Source organism: Nerophis lumbriciformis, linkage group LG30 (assembly GCF_033978685.3).
Source record: "Nerophis lumbriciformis linkage group LG30, RoL_Nlum_v2.1, whole genome shotgun sequence".
In the NCBI taxonomy this organism is placed as follows: domain Eukaryota; kingdom Metazoa; phylum Chordata; class Actinopteri; order Syngnathiformes; family Syngnathidae; genus Nerophis; species Nerophis lumbriciformis.
The window spans coordinates 19,740,186-19,755,086 of record NC_084577.2 but is presented as its reverse complement, the minus strand read 5'-3'; the positions used below and the strand labels follow the sequence as shown (position 1 = coordinate 19,755,086).

Genomic DNA, 14,901 nt, shown 5'->3' with positions numbered 1-14,901 from the left:
TAATGAATACTTAGAACTACAACACTACTGTATTTTAATGTTTGTCTTTATGGAGGTTGTTGGAGAGACAAGTTTTTTTCTGAGGTGGTACTTGGTGTAAAAAGTTTGAGAAATCACTAAACTTAAAGGGTCATCATAGGTTCAAGAAAACAAATTGGATAAAGTGCTAGTCAGCTTCCTTAGCAGTGTACAGCATACACCCGAGCAAGACACCAAAATGAAAACTGAAACTAAATGAGCACACATCCAGGTTATTGTTTTGTGTATTACCCAGTATAGACCAGTATAGAGTGTACCTCGCCTCTCGCCCGAAGTCAGCTAGGGTAGGCTCCAGCTTACCCGTGACCTTAATGAGAATAAGCGGTATAGAACAAGTAGTTTGAGGGACAGTCTGCTTATGTAAATTTGCTCAAGGAACTTGAGACACTTGAGGTATTAAGCCGTGTCTGTAATTTGCCTATTGGCCCGAAGTCTTTCTTACCCTTTAAGCTATAGACGAGAAGCCACAATAATAATGAACATGTTGCGTGATTGATAATTCTATGAGTGACTATCTTTGTAAAGGCAACGTGTGTTGGATTTCCTTTAATTGTGGTGTACCTAATGTAGCGTCTGCTCAGTGTGCGTCATCATGTGGTTACATGCGCTAGAAGTGTGGTGTATTCACACTTAAAAGACCGGCTCTTGTGATCAGTAAGACTCAGAACACATGTCAACTTCAGTGCTGAACAGAGCAAGAGACAGGCTCCCTGCTAGTACAACCGCGCTTACTTCATATTTTGGAGTAAGATGAGAGAATGTGGTTAAAATTAGTGTGGTTTGGGATAATGGGATTTTTTTTTGGCCACTAATTGTTCAGATACAATGACGAAAGTGGAAAATAACGTTTCTTTTTTTGTCATGGCTCTGTTGGTCTGTGTAGTGGATTTTAAAATTGTTCACCAGTTTTCTGTCAGCTTGTGGCTTTTTCCACCCAACTACTATAGAAAGCTATCATATTTTTAATAACCCTTACAGATCCCCCAAATGCGGTAATGTTATATGACCCGGGGGCCCAAAAGGATTTCAATGCCTTAATCTCTAGATCAACTTTAAAGCTATCTGTTGATACATCACATTTTTTAGGTTTCTTTTGTTTGTTTTATGGCAAAAACAAAAACTATGCATTATTCGTGCCCGCACACGCAACATTTTTACTTAACCACATGTACTCAACTCTTATGCCACGACCAACTCACCAACATTGTTTTTACTACATGTAAGTTGTTGGTAGATTCCAAGCAACTACCACATGTCTGCTATGAATTATGGTACTTTGTGGTTCTCTAGTGGTACCTCAAGGTTGAGAGGTCAAATTACACCTCCGATAGGATTTGCACGTATTTCAAAGGAAAATGTTTTGATTCATTTGGTTTTCATGGAAAAAGCATTATAAAAAACAGGTTTACAGTATATCGAAAAATGGCCTTTTTAAAAGGGAGTCAATGGGGGACAATAGGATCCCGGGGAACTCCAATGTATACTCATTCAATAGCTTGTGCTAAAAATAACTTAGTAAATGATGGACAATGCAAATTCTGAGATTAATTTCTCCTGTTGCCATATTTCATCCTGCTAACCTTTAAAATGAACCTTCTGTTGCATGATGTTGTCTTCAAAGGCAATTAAAAAGACCCAAAAAGGTCCCAAGAGTAAACATATTTTTTCCTGTACATTATACGTTTCTAGTTATTTTATTTTAAGTTGGGCTGTGCCTATCTGTTGATTTTCATGAAAAACGATCGAATCGCCATTGCCAATTAATGCCTGTTAATGCCGATCACAAACCCACATCCCCTCTGGCTGACACATTTATTTCTGACAAGCGCATACTTGCCAACCTTGAGACCTCCGATTTTGGGAGGTGGGGGGCGGGGGGCGTGGTTGGGGGCGTGGTTAAGAGGGGAGGAGTATATTTACAGCTAGAATTCACTAACTCGAGTATTTTATATATATATAAAAATATATATATATATATATATATATGTATATATATATATATATATATATATATATATGTATGTATGAAATACTTGACTTTCAGTGAATTCTAGCTATATATATATTTATTTATTTTATTATATATATAAATAAAAGAAATACTTGAATTTCAGTGTTCATTTATTTACACATATACACACACATAACACTCATCTACTCATTGTTGTACTTGAAAGTACAATGCAATACAATTCCGGGGCAATGGCACCTATCAAATACACAGTAATGAAAACACAGTTGTTCTACTAACTGTACTGTGTGTGAGAGAGTAGCGTATGTGTGTGTGTGGCCCTTTAATAGGTGACAGCATGTGAGGTGAGTGACGTCAGTGAGTGTGTGGGCGAGAGAAGAGAGGGAGCGGGGTAACGTGAGTGCGGGGAGGGACTAGTTGGTTTTGTGTTGGATTGGCTGTGTAAGCAATCAATAAAGCAAGATTTGCAACTAATCGCTGGACTCACATCATTCACCCTAAAGTCGCCGAGCATACATCATCCCTGGAGAAGAGTCTCCCCTGCGCTCTTCGACTACGGTCTCGTTCTTCTGCTTCGTCTCCTTGTGTGCGCACACTGGACTCAGGTCCGCATGGAGCTGGAGGCCCCCTCCAGCTCCGGCTGAATTCCGGGAGATTTTCGGGAGAAAATTTCTTCCGGGAGGTTTTCGGGAGAGGCGCTGAATTTCGGGAGTCTCCCGGAAAATCCGGGAGGGTTGGCAAGTATGGACAAGCGGCTAGCATTTAATTATGTGTCTCCATACACAGTGTGGTGCGGCTTCCCTAATCTAATAATAATAACCTCCATTAAAGAAAATAAACTGCATTTCTTAATATCTTAAATATCAAAAAGCATTATCACTGGAAGACTAGGCTGAATATTTAACTCATGAGAGCAAGCTAGGAGAAATCGATGGTGTCGATACCAAGGGTAGTATCAGTATATGAGCGATATTAGAGGTATTGGGTAGATTTTTTTATTTCTCCTCCAAATCTTTGTTGTTTTTGTTGATGTTTACAAACTCAGGGAATAATTTCTAAAAGGAGGACTTTGAGGGAAAAAACAAAGGATTTAAATGAATAGTAGATAATAGTTTTTGCTATTGTTTAGTTACTGTGGACTATTGACTTTGCTATGCTCAAAAATTGCATGTAATACAATAGAATAAGGAACTATTTTGAATATTGTTAAATTGGCAATAGCTTTGACCATAAAAAAATTGAAAAATTTACAGTTGACTTAATACATGCAATCGGTATTGGCTGATCCCACTCGTGGGTAATATAAAACATTGATCCGAACAGCCCTAATTTTAACATTTTTCTTTTGTCAGATTGCATACACAATTTAGCATGCACTCATAATAGGAATAATATCTTACCAATTCATGGCATTTGATGATTTATTTGAACTATTAATTTTTTACAAGGTGAAATGACTACATATTTTAATTAATTTTTTTAAAGAAAACATTGCATCCACTAGTTTGAACTCATTTTGACAAGGTCAAATTACACATACAACACTTCAATTGGTTAAATGTCACGTCAAAAACACTTTTTGTGTCCGTCAACAAGCTTCTGTGATCATTATGGTTGGATATCAACTGGAGGTGTCCCCATCAAATCCTTTTGAAGGGCCCACAATTAATAGGACATTCTTGCCCAGTGTATGTAAACTTGTGACCACGACTGTATATTTCTATTACCCTCTAATTGTTATTTCTGTCCATTGTCCCATCCCCCTAGGGCAAGAACATCATTGTGTTCTATGGCTCTCAGACGGGCACAGCAGAGGAATTCGCCAGCAGATTGTCTAAAGATGCTCAACGCTACGGCATGAAAGGAATGGCTGCTGACCCAGAGGAATACGAAATGGTATGTTATATTACCAAACAATATACAAACCTCCAGGGACCGACCAAATATCTGCATTGGTGGGGTTTTTTTTTATTGGTGAATTATGAATTAATGATAATATTTACCTCTATTGTCACCATTATTATCCTTTTAAATCTAACAATCATCAAAAGAGCATCTGCTTTTCTTAATCCAATGGGCCCATTTTAAAACTGGTTATTTTGGCTCAGATGCAGCCGCTTCTCTCTGGCTGTAGCATTGTCCCGCCCACATCGCCATCTGATTGGTTACGCAAACCACGCACAAGTTAGAGGCAAAGCCAATCAAAAGTCGAGGTCTTTAGCAGGGTCCTCAGTCTCAAACATATGGCGCAGAGAAAGGTGTAGAGATTCCAGAAGTGTCAAAAGAACGTAAACAAGAAACGTTATTATGAGCAGAATACGTAAAAACTAGAGATGTCCGATAATGGCTTTTTTGCCGATATCCGGGGGGTGTATATTGTAGCGTCCTGGAAGAGGATTCTGGGTATTTGTTCTGTTGTGTTTATGTTGTGTTACGGTGCGGATGTTCTCCCGAAATGTGTTTGTCATTCTTGTTTGGTGTGGGTTCACAGTGTGGCGCATATTTGTAACAGTGTTAAAGTTGTTTATACGGCCACCCTCAGTGTCACCTGTATGGCTGTTGACCAAGTATGCATTGCATTCACTTGTGCGTGTGTCAAAAGCCGTAGATATTGTGTAAGTGGGCCGGCACGCAAAGGCAGTGTCTTTAAGGTTTATTGGTGTTCTTTACTTCTCCCTACGTCCGTGTACACAGCGGCGTTTTAAAAAGTCATACATTTTACTTTTTGAAACCGATACCGATAATTTTGAAACCGATACCGATCATTTCCGATATTACATTTTAAAGTATTTATCGGCCGATATTATCGGACATTTCTAGTAAAAACCTAATAAACATAAGCGGTAGCTCGGCGAGCTTGTAGTACCTCATGAAGTGTCTGTGAATCATTTGAAACAAAGTTGCTAAAAATATTGATACGGAAATAGTCCGTTGGAGTAGAAATATGTTTGTGTAATTGAGGGAAAGATTAAAAACTCAAACTGACACTGACAAAGCTTAACCTATTGTTACTATAACAATCTACAAGGTTACGGTAGGTTGCTTCTCTTTCTTCCCCTCCATTTTTCTGCATTCTTTCGTATCTCAAGTTATCATTACGTATATGTATTGTTGCATTTGATCAACTGTATTGTTGATGATAAAGGTAAAGTATTGGTATTGTTCATTATCAATAGCGCTATTTCTATTGGTATTTGTATTGCTCCATTTGTAGTGTAATAATGCTCATTGTCATTTCTGTATTATTTTTTATTTTCGCTAACTGCTTATTTGCTACTACTTTTACCATCATATTTGTACATGTCGTATTTGCTGATGTTGCTCTATTGTTGCTGTTGTTGTTGTTGTTGTGTTTGCTGTTGTTTTTGTCTCTCTGTCTAATCCCCCTCTTGTCCCCACAATTTCCCCCTCTGTCTTCCTTTTTTTTCTCTTTCTATCCCCTCCTGCTCCGGCCCGGCTGCACCAAATGATAATATAAATACATTTAATAAAGTCAAATACAAATAAGGCAACAAGAGAAGTATCCTATTTGTAAAGTAAATCTGAACAGCCGATATGGGCATCTACATCAACTATAGGATTTGCCTGAGAAGCTGGACAGGACATAAAAGAAAAAAAAAACTCTTATTGAATTCAGTTTAGTTTTATTGCAGGGACACATGTTACTTTTATTTGAAATCACATGTGTCAAACTCAAGGCCCCGGGGGTCGGATCTGCCCCGCCACTTCCTTTTTATGTTGCCCGCCACATCATTTAATGTGGCCTAACATGTCATTTAATGTGGTTCGCCTAGGTTGTTCAACGTGGTCCGCCACGTCATTTGATATGGTCCGTCATGTCATCTAATGTGGCCCGTAATGTCATTCAATGTGGTCCGTCAGGACGAGGGCAGACTGTTCATCAAGGATAAAGATGGTATCCTTAAAAACATAAAAGGATCTGCTCCTATAAAATAAACAGTGATAACCAAGCAGCGTTTGGGTCTACGTATTCGGTGTAAGTTCCGACGTACACTCAAATTCGACTTTGAAACGGAACCCGTAGCTAGATGGAGGACTTTCTGTAGCGCATGTGCAAATCAGTGACATCATTTTAAATCCATACACCGCAATGACCTCCATCAACCTTATCTACATTCTTTGAAATGTTATATGCATTTGTTAGTCACTGCCATCTCTTTCTGATGTCATGTTCTTCAGGGTGAACTGTCCCGTCTAGCTGAGATCAAAAACTCACTCGCCATATTCTGCATGGCCACTTACGGAGAGGGAGACCCGACAGATAACGCCCAGGATTTCTATGACTGGCTACAGGAAAATGATGACGAAGACCTCTCTGGACTCAACTACACGGTCAGTTTTTAGTTTTTCCTTTTTTGGGGGGGGATATTTTAAATAATTTAATAGCTATCTAGTCAGAAAGGAACAGGTAGCTCTGAAGGATAATGAAACAGCCGTTCAATTTAGGTGTTCCATTAAGTAGTTGGAGGTTTTGGTGTGTGTGTGTGGTCACGCACCAAAATGAAGAACATGAGGGTCAAAGGGTTCGTTCAGTGGCACAAAGGATTGCCCAACTCTGTTGATGCAAGTGAATGTTTCTACTCTCTGTCTCTCTCTCGTTCTCTGCACAAGTTCTTAAAAAATTCAAACCATTTCCTACTAACAGATAATTTTATCCCATTGGGAGGGATGCAGTTGATTTATAGTCAGTCCACCACAGCAGTGATTTGTATATATGTTTTTGAATAGCAAGTCACAGTACATTTTCAAACCTTTTCCACATTTGGCTTGAGACTGTATGTAACATCTCATCACCCTAATTCGCAATTTAATTATTTATATTGGATAACTTTGTGGCACTTTCATCAGTCACTTTTATGCACCTAAAGGCGTCATATTATGATTTTTTTCTACATTTAAAACACTTTTTTGTGGTCTACATAACATGTAATGGTGGCTCTTTGGTCAACATTTTGCATAGATTATGTTTTACAGACTATCTTCTAGCTGCTTTCTGACCGTCTCTTCAGGACGCAGCTTTTTGTGGGTGGTTTTATTTACGCGCCTCCACTTCGACAGTCTCGGCAGAGTCCTTGAGGGTGCATGGGAGTTTCTCTTCTCTCCACAGAGAAATGCTGTAGCTCTGACAGAGTGATTCGGGTTCTTGGTCACCTCCCTGACTAGACTAAGATGTACATGTTATTTTTGAGTTGTTGTTTTTTTAATACATTTGCAAAAAAGTCTGCATTTCTGTTTTTTTGTCAAGATTAAGTGCTGAGTGTACATTAATGAGAAATAGAATAAACTTTTTGGATTTTAGCAACTGTCTGCAATGAAACAGAGTGAAAAATTTAAGGGGGTCTGAATACTTTCCGTATCCACTGTAAGTTCAAACTATACGCTACTTTGTATTAAAAGTGGCAACAGTGCAGGGTTCATGTGCATGGACGAGCCAGTCTGCCCAACAACAATGGACAAAAAGAAGGAGCTTATTGACCACAACTAGAGATGTCCGATAATATCGGACTGCCGATATTATCGGCCGATAAATGCTTTAAAATGTGATATCGGAAATCATCGGTATCGGTTTCAAAAAGTAAAATTTATGACTTTTTAAAACGCCGCTGTCCGGAGTGGTACACGAACGTAGGGAGAAGTACAGAGCGCCAATAAACCTTAAAGACACTGCCTTTGCGTGCCGGCCCAATCACATAATATCTACGGCTTTTCACACACACAAGTGAATGCAATTCATACTTGGTCAACAGCCATACAGGTCACACTGAGGGTGGCCGTATGAACAACTTTAACACTGTAACAAATATGTGCCACACTGTGAACCCACACCAAACAAGAATGACAAACAACTACCCAGAACCCCTTGCAGCACTAAGTCTTCCGGGACACTACAATACACACCCCCCGCTACACCCTACCCCCCCAACTCAACCCCACCCACCTCAACCTCCTCATGCTCTCTCAGGGAGAGCATGTCCCAAATTCCAAGCTGCTGTTTTGAGGCATGTTAAATAAAATAATGCACTTTGTGACTTCAATAATAAATATGGCAGTGCCATGTTGGCATTTTTTTCCATAACTTGAGTCGATTTATTTTGGAAAATCTTGTTACATTGTTTAATGCATCCAGCGGGGCATCACAACAAAATTAGGCATAATAATGTGTTAATTCCACGACTGTATATATCGGTATCGGTTGATATCGGAATCGGTAATTAAGAGTTGAAGAGTTGGACAATATCGGATATCGGCAAAAAAGCCATTCTCGGACATCTCTAACTACAACAGTGGTTCTTAACCTTGTTGGAGGTACCGAACCCCACCAGTTTCATATGCGCATTCACCGAACCCTTCTTTAGTGAAAAATAAAATGTTGTTGTTTTTTTCAAATTCAAGACAAAGTTATGTTTTTGGTAATACTTTAGTATGGGGAACATATTCTAAATAACAAAGCCTTAATTTAGAGTTATTTGGTTAGGGTTACGGCCAGGGTTAGAGGGTTAGGGTTATAATAAGGCCATGCCGAATAAGGCATTAATAAGTACTTAATAATGACTAGTTAAGAGCCAATATGTTACTAATTTGCATGTTAATAAGCAACTAATTAATGATGAATATGTTCCCTATACTAAAGTGTTACCATGTTTTTTTACTGGTGCACAAAATGAACCGTGCATGAACATCACCTTGTTCAAAGAACAAAACCAACACAGTGCATAAACTCACAACAAATTACACACCTGCAAATCAGTGTGACTTCTGCTGTTGCCGTATCCGTAATACGGCGATAGGGAGAAGTTTTATTTACACGATGAGTCGGGTGTGTCTTGACCTCCGCCGAACCCCTGAGCCCGACTCACCGAACCCCTAGGGTTCGTTCAAACCCAGGTTAAGAACCACTGAACTACAACGTCGAACTACAATGGCGAACTCGCGCAAACCACTTTAGGTTAGTTTCTACCATGTTTGAAAGTAACCTCTGACGTCACACTTGGGAAAAACGTCACAAATTGGCCAAATTCCAAACTGCTCGTTTCCCGGAAGTATAAAGGACAGCAAGATTATTTTATAAATATCTTTGCCATGTCTCCATGGGTTAATTTACATTTTTTGGGACTTATGCAGATCCCAAATACACGAAAAAAAGTCAGAAATTTTGGTTTTGCATAGTCTTGTATCAATAACAAATTTAGCTTGATAATATATTGCTCTTTTTCGATCGTTTTAATGTAATCCGGTAATACTAATCGTCAAGTTTTACAGCGGTTATCATTACTACCGTTTATGTGCATGTAGCACAAATGCTGCTGAAACCGATGCAAAAACAAGACCACTCTTGTAATTAGAAATGTCCGATAATATCGGACTGCCGATATTATCGGCCGATAAATGCTTTAAAATGTAATATCGGAAATTATCGGTATCGGTTTCAAAAAGTAAAATTTATGACTTTGTAAAACGCCGCTGTACGGAGTGATACACTGACGTAGGGAGAAGTACAGAGCAGTTGCGTCTCCCAGTCATACTTGCCAACCCTCCCGATTTTCCCGGGAGACTCCCGTATTTCAGTGCCCCTCCTGAAAATCTCCCGGGGCAACCATTCTCCCGAATTTCTCCCGATTTCCACCCAGACAACAATATTGGGGGAGTGCCTTAAAGGCACTGCCTTTGCGTGCCGGTCCAATCACATAATATCTATGGCTTTTCACACACACAAGTAAATGCCATGCATACTTGGTCAACAGCCATACAGGTCACACTGAGGGTGGCCGTATAAACAACTTTAACACTGTTACAAATATGCGCCACACTGTGAACCCACACCAAACAAGAATGACAAACACATTTCGGGAGGACATCCACACCGTAACACAACATAAACGCAACAGAACAAATACCCAGAACCTCTTGCAGCACTAACTCTTCCGGGACGCTACAATATACACCCCCCGTCTCAACCTTCTCTTGCTCTCTCAGGGAGAGCATGTCCCGAATTCCAAGCTGCTGTTGTGAGGCATGTTAAAAAAAATAATGCACTTTGAGACTTCAATAATAAATATGGCAGTGCCATGTGGCATTTTTTTTCCATAACTTGAGTTGATTTATTTTGGAAAACCTTGCTACATTGTTCCACGACTGTATATATCAGTTTCGGTTGATATCGGAATCGGTAATTAAGAGTTGGACAAAATCGGGATATCGGCAAAAAAGCCATTATCGGACATCTCTACTTGTAACCCACAACAACGCGTGCATAGGGCGGTTATCGACACTGGAAAAGTTACCGTCTTCATTCTCACTTATCGTTGGGTCAATTGATTTGATCAAATATCGGCCCAGGCCTGGTTTTGCATAATAGGTCCCTTTTACGCTATTTCCTATTGTACAGCAAGAAAAGGCTTTGAGTCTTGTGTTTCTGTATTCTTTTTGTGGTTTTACTGAGCTCATTAAAATCAATAACGGAAGTGAGGCGTCAAAGTGAGGGTGAATACAATTACTGTATTATTAAAGCAAGAAACCCAGTTAACCCTTTTTCTTCCAATACTCGCCAGTACGCATAAGTTACATTTCTGCTGGTAACTTCCACCCGTCTGCCTTTTTTTATAAATGAACCAGAGATGCTGTTTTTTTTGCAATTGTAATTCAAATGTATTGTGGGCAGATCGCTATAGACAAATGCTTCGCAATTAATTGGACTGTTCTTTTGATACAGCAAGAAAACTGCTTAGAATTTGTAAACCAATAAGTCTAAATTTCTTTATGTAGGTATTTTCTCTGGGCAACAAGACATATGAACACTACAACGCAATGGGGAAATATGTCGACAAAAGGTTGGAAGAACTTGGGGCCAAGCGCATCTTTGACCTCGGTTTGGGAGATGATGACAGCAAGTAAGTGGAAACAAGTTTAGTGAGACCTAAATGATTACATTTGTAGTTGTTACTTATAAATATTGATGAACAATTTTTTTTAAATGTCGTCTCTCAGTTTGGAAGAGGATTTTGTCTCATGGCGAGAGCAGTTTTGGCCTGCTGTCTGCGAGCACTTTGGAGTGGAAGCCTTAGGAGATGACTCAAGGTTTGTTTACAGTAATATTTACATGGTTCCTGTTCTATGTGAAATATACACCAACTTAACTTGATTACATAATGTTACACAACAAGCTCTTTTGTTGATGCTGTGTGCATGATGCATTGTCCTAAACTATTGTCTTTCAAGTTAACTGACTGCTGTTTTCTCAAGTAGCATACGACAATATGAGCTGAAGGAGCACACCGACATGAACATGAACAAAGTGTTCACCGGAGAGATTGGCCGTCTGAAGAGTTTTGAAGTCCAGAAGCCGTAAGTATTGTGCCAAAAAAATTTGTGTTGCTTTTTTTGGGATTGTTGCAGCCTAAAATGCCTTTTTTAATATCATTCGTGACCCCAAAAGGGACAAACGGTAAAAAATGGATGGACAAATTAATCAACTTTTTTTTTAATTTGTTATCAACGTTTTAAGTGTTCCTTGTAATTTCAAAAAGCACAGAAGTTCAACAAAAAATGGAAAACAAATACTGTATTAATGTTTTACTCATTTTATAGCACACATAGTTAAAAGTAGACACTAGATAGATAGATAGTACTTTATTGATTCCTACAGGAGAGTTCCCTCAGGAAAATTAAAAAGATGGCAGTAAAAGCATTATGAATAATAATAGTTATAGATCGAAACTTAACCAAAGGCTTCCATATTGTCTGCTCTGTTGTCTACAAGTTGCACACATTCTGTATGTTTTTCACTTGAAAAATGTTTATCACATCATCTTAAACATTAATTTACGTTGTAACACATTTGCCCACACGTTAAGAGCATTTGTGAAATGTTGAGAGCTATCTATAGAGTAATTTTTGTCGGTAAATGAGAGACAATGAGAGATTATCATCACACTTCAACTTCTCTAACATGTAGCTAAGGTCGACAGTACCAATACAAATCGGTTCCTTATTGCCTTACCCTGGATAAATAAATACATGTAAATTAAGAAGTGAGTGTGTTGCCAAATGTTTATATAGCCAGACAACTTAGCGCCGTAGGCAGAAACCGGAAGTAGGTGTCAGATATGTGACAGGACAGCAATTGTGCCGTTGGAGCAATACAAAGTTGATAGATTATTGTCTACTCAAGAAACAAACATACCGGTATGTTGTCAGAGACAACTTTGATTGGCAAAAATTACTCTGATTTGCCAATGTGCGAGGAAGTTGCGGGCATATAATTGGAGGGAGTGTAACAGGTCATCAATCAATCAATGTTTATTTATATAGCCCTAAATTACAAGTGTCTCAAAGGGCTGCACAAGCCACAACAACATCCTCGGTTCAGAGCCCACATAAGGGCAAGGAAAAACTCACAACCCAGTGAGATGTCGATATAAATGACTTTGAGAAACTTTGGAGAGGACTGCAGATGTGGGTGACTCCCCCCCCCCCCCTCTAGGGGAGACTGGATGCAATGGATGTCGAGTGGGTCTAGCATAATGTTGTGAAAGTCCCGTTCATAGTGGATCTAACCTAATAGTAAGAGTCCAGTCCATAGTGGGGCCAGCATGAGACCATCCCGAGCGGAGACGGGTCAGCAGCGCAGAAATGTCCCCAACCGATGCACAGGCGAGCGGTCCACCCCTGGTCCCGACTCTGGACAGCCAGCATTTCATCCATGGCCACCGGACCTGTGCCCCCCCTTCCACAAGGGAGAGGGGGGCAGAAAAGAAAAGAAACGGCAGATCAACTGGTCTAAAAGGGGGGTCTATTTAAAGGCTAGAGTATACAAATTAGTTTTAAGATGGGACTTAAATGTTTCTACTGAGGCAGCATCTCTAACTGTTACCGGGAGGGCATTCCATAGTACTGGAGCCCGAATAGAAAACGCTCTATAGCCCGCAGACTTTTTTTGGGCTCTGGGAATCACTAAGAAGCCATGGTTCTTTCAACGCAGATTTCTTGCCGGGACATATGGTACAATACAATCGGCAAGATAGGATGGAGCTAGACCGTGTAGTATTTTATACGTAAGTAGTAAAACCTTAAAGTCACATCTTAAGTGCACAGGAAGCCAGTGCAGGTGAGCCAGTATAGGCGTAATATGATCAAACTTTCTTGTTCTTGTCAAAAGTCTAGCAACCGCATTTTGTACCAACTGTAAACTTTTAATGCTAGACATAGGAAGACCCGAAAATAATACGTTACCGTAATCGAGACGAGACGTAACGAACGCAGGTCATGTAATGCTTTTTTACCCTGCCAGTGGACATTTTAAAGAATAGAGATACAGTGGTTCTTCAATTTACCACAGTAAGTTATTAATTGTGAAGAGACCGGACTCCTCTGGAAAAAAAAAATGCAAAAGCCGATGTGAAGACGTAACTTCTCTTTCAGTGACGTCTCCTCCAACAGCACACACACACAGCCCCATCCTTTGCTCACCCTCCCGTCTCTTCTCCCCTTCCGTGTGTTCCTTTCTCTTTTCTCATCAGCTGCTGAATGCGGATAGCATTGGAAATTGGATTTTAATTTTTTAGATGGTTATTATGGTAGCAATATGGTTGTTGAAGTAAATTATTTTTGTGATTTCTGATCATTTGTGAGCGGACCAAAAGGACTGTGTGTGCCCACGCATACAGAACGGTTCAGCTTGTCGATGTTGTTTTGGCTTGTTGATAAAGCGATAGTTGATCCATCACCCCGTTTATGTTTTTGATATACAATACTGTATAGTACTTTATATTTTGTTCAAAGTGTACAAACATTAATTAAAATACATCGTTTTTGAGAAATTTGCTTCATTATAGGAACTTTTCTATTTACAAACCCTGTTCAAAAACCAATTGGGTTCATAATGTTAGGATTGAGTTCAAGGGTGGACCCCGGGATGCAGAGAATGGCGGCAAGGTATGCGATAAAAAATGAAAATATTTAACGAGTCCAAAATGGTAACTAAGGGTGATGGGGCAAAAGTGCACACCATGGGAAATATAACAAAAGTAGTCTCTTTCAGAGGTTGGCGGAGCAAAGGCCAGGACGCATACAGCATGGCAAAACTAGTCCTCTCAAAACAAAGTGGCTAGGAAAACATAAACACAACGAGGTCAATATTACAGGAATATGCGAAGGCAACATACCAGGGAAGCAGAATCAAGGTAGCACATGTCAGAGCGTAGTTCAGGAACAGTAACCGGCAGGGACCAGCTGGTGGAGACGCGCTTAAATGCTACCGGGAAGTGATTAGCAGCAGGTGTGCCTCGTTGGGGACAAAAGACTGGGGAAAGAAACTGACAAACCAATAGAGAAGGCAGGGAGAAGACAACAAATACAATACATAAATCGAAGTTACATTGTATAGTAAGTACTGTTTCTTTGGTGCAGTGTGAAAAAGTTGTGAGTGAGGCAAGTGGAATGGACCAGAACATCGAATATGATGTCCCAAAACGTAACTAACTTGCATAGCAACACCCAACAGAAAGCTCAGCAAAAAATTATCAAAATAATCAAGGCGGGTGATCTTGATGTAATCTGAACATTTACACACATGATTTTTCGAGTGAACATTATGCTTTATTTGCAGTATTTTAAATCACCCTGTGTTGACTTTCTTACATTCAAGTGGTGCCCTCCCATTCACAGGCCATATGATTCGAAGAACCCCTTTTTGGCTCCAGTCACTGTCAACCGCAAACTGAACAAAGGCGGTGAAAGGCACCTGATGCACCTTGAACTTGACATTTCCGGCTCCAAGATCAGGTGAGTGTTGGCTCACAGCTTGATAAAAAGATGACACACACTGAGTCCGTGACGTCTTTTCTCACGAACGTCCAAAGTCTAACTCGTGA

At 39.8% G+C, this 14,901-nt stretch overlaps 1 protein-coding gene across 2 annotated transcripts in view; it reads left to right on the top strand.

The window, feature by feature from the left end:
* Window positions 1–14,901, top strand: part of porb (P450 (cytochrome) oxidoreductase b) — an 81,645-nt gene that overhangs the window by 44,177 nt on the left and 22,567 nt on the right. For both annotated transcript variants that reach the window (XM_061925775.1, XM_061925776.2), the window contains 6 exons: window positions 3,779–3,907; window positions 6,212–6,364; window positions 10,796–10,920; window positions 11,018–11,107; window positions 11,276–11,374; window positions 14,696–14,812. In XM_061925775.1, coding sequence (XP_061781759.1) covers window positions 3,779–3,907; window positions 6,212–6,364; window positions 10,796–10,920; window positions 11,018–11,107; window positions 11,276–11,374; window positions 14,696–14,812 — 713 coding nt within the window. The remainder of the gene's footprint in view (window positions 1–3,778; window positions 3,908–6,211; window positions 6,365–10,795; window positions 10,921–11,017; window positions 11,108–11,275; window positions 11,375–14,695; window positions 14,813–14,901) is intronic.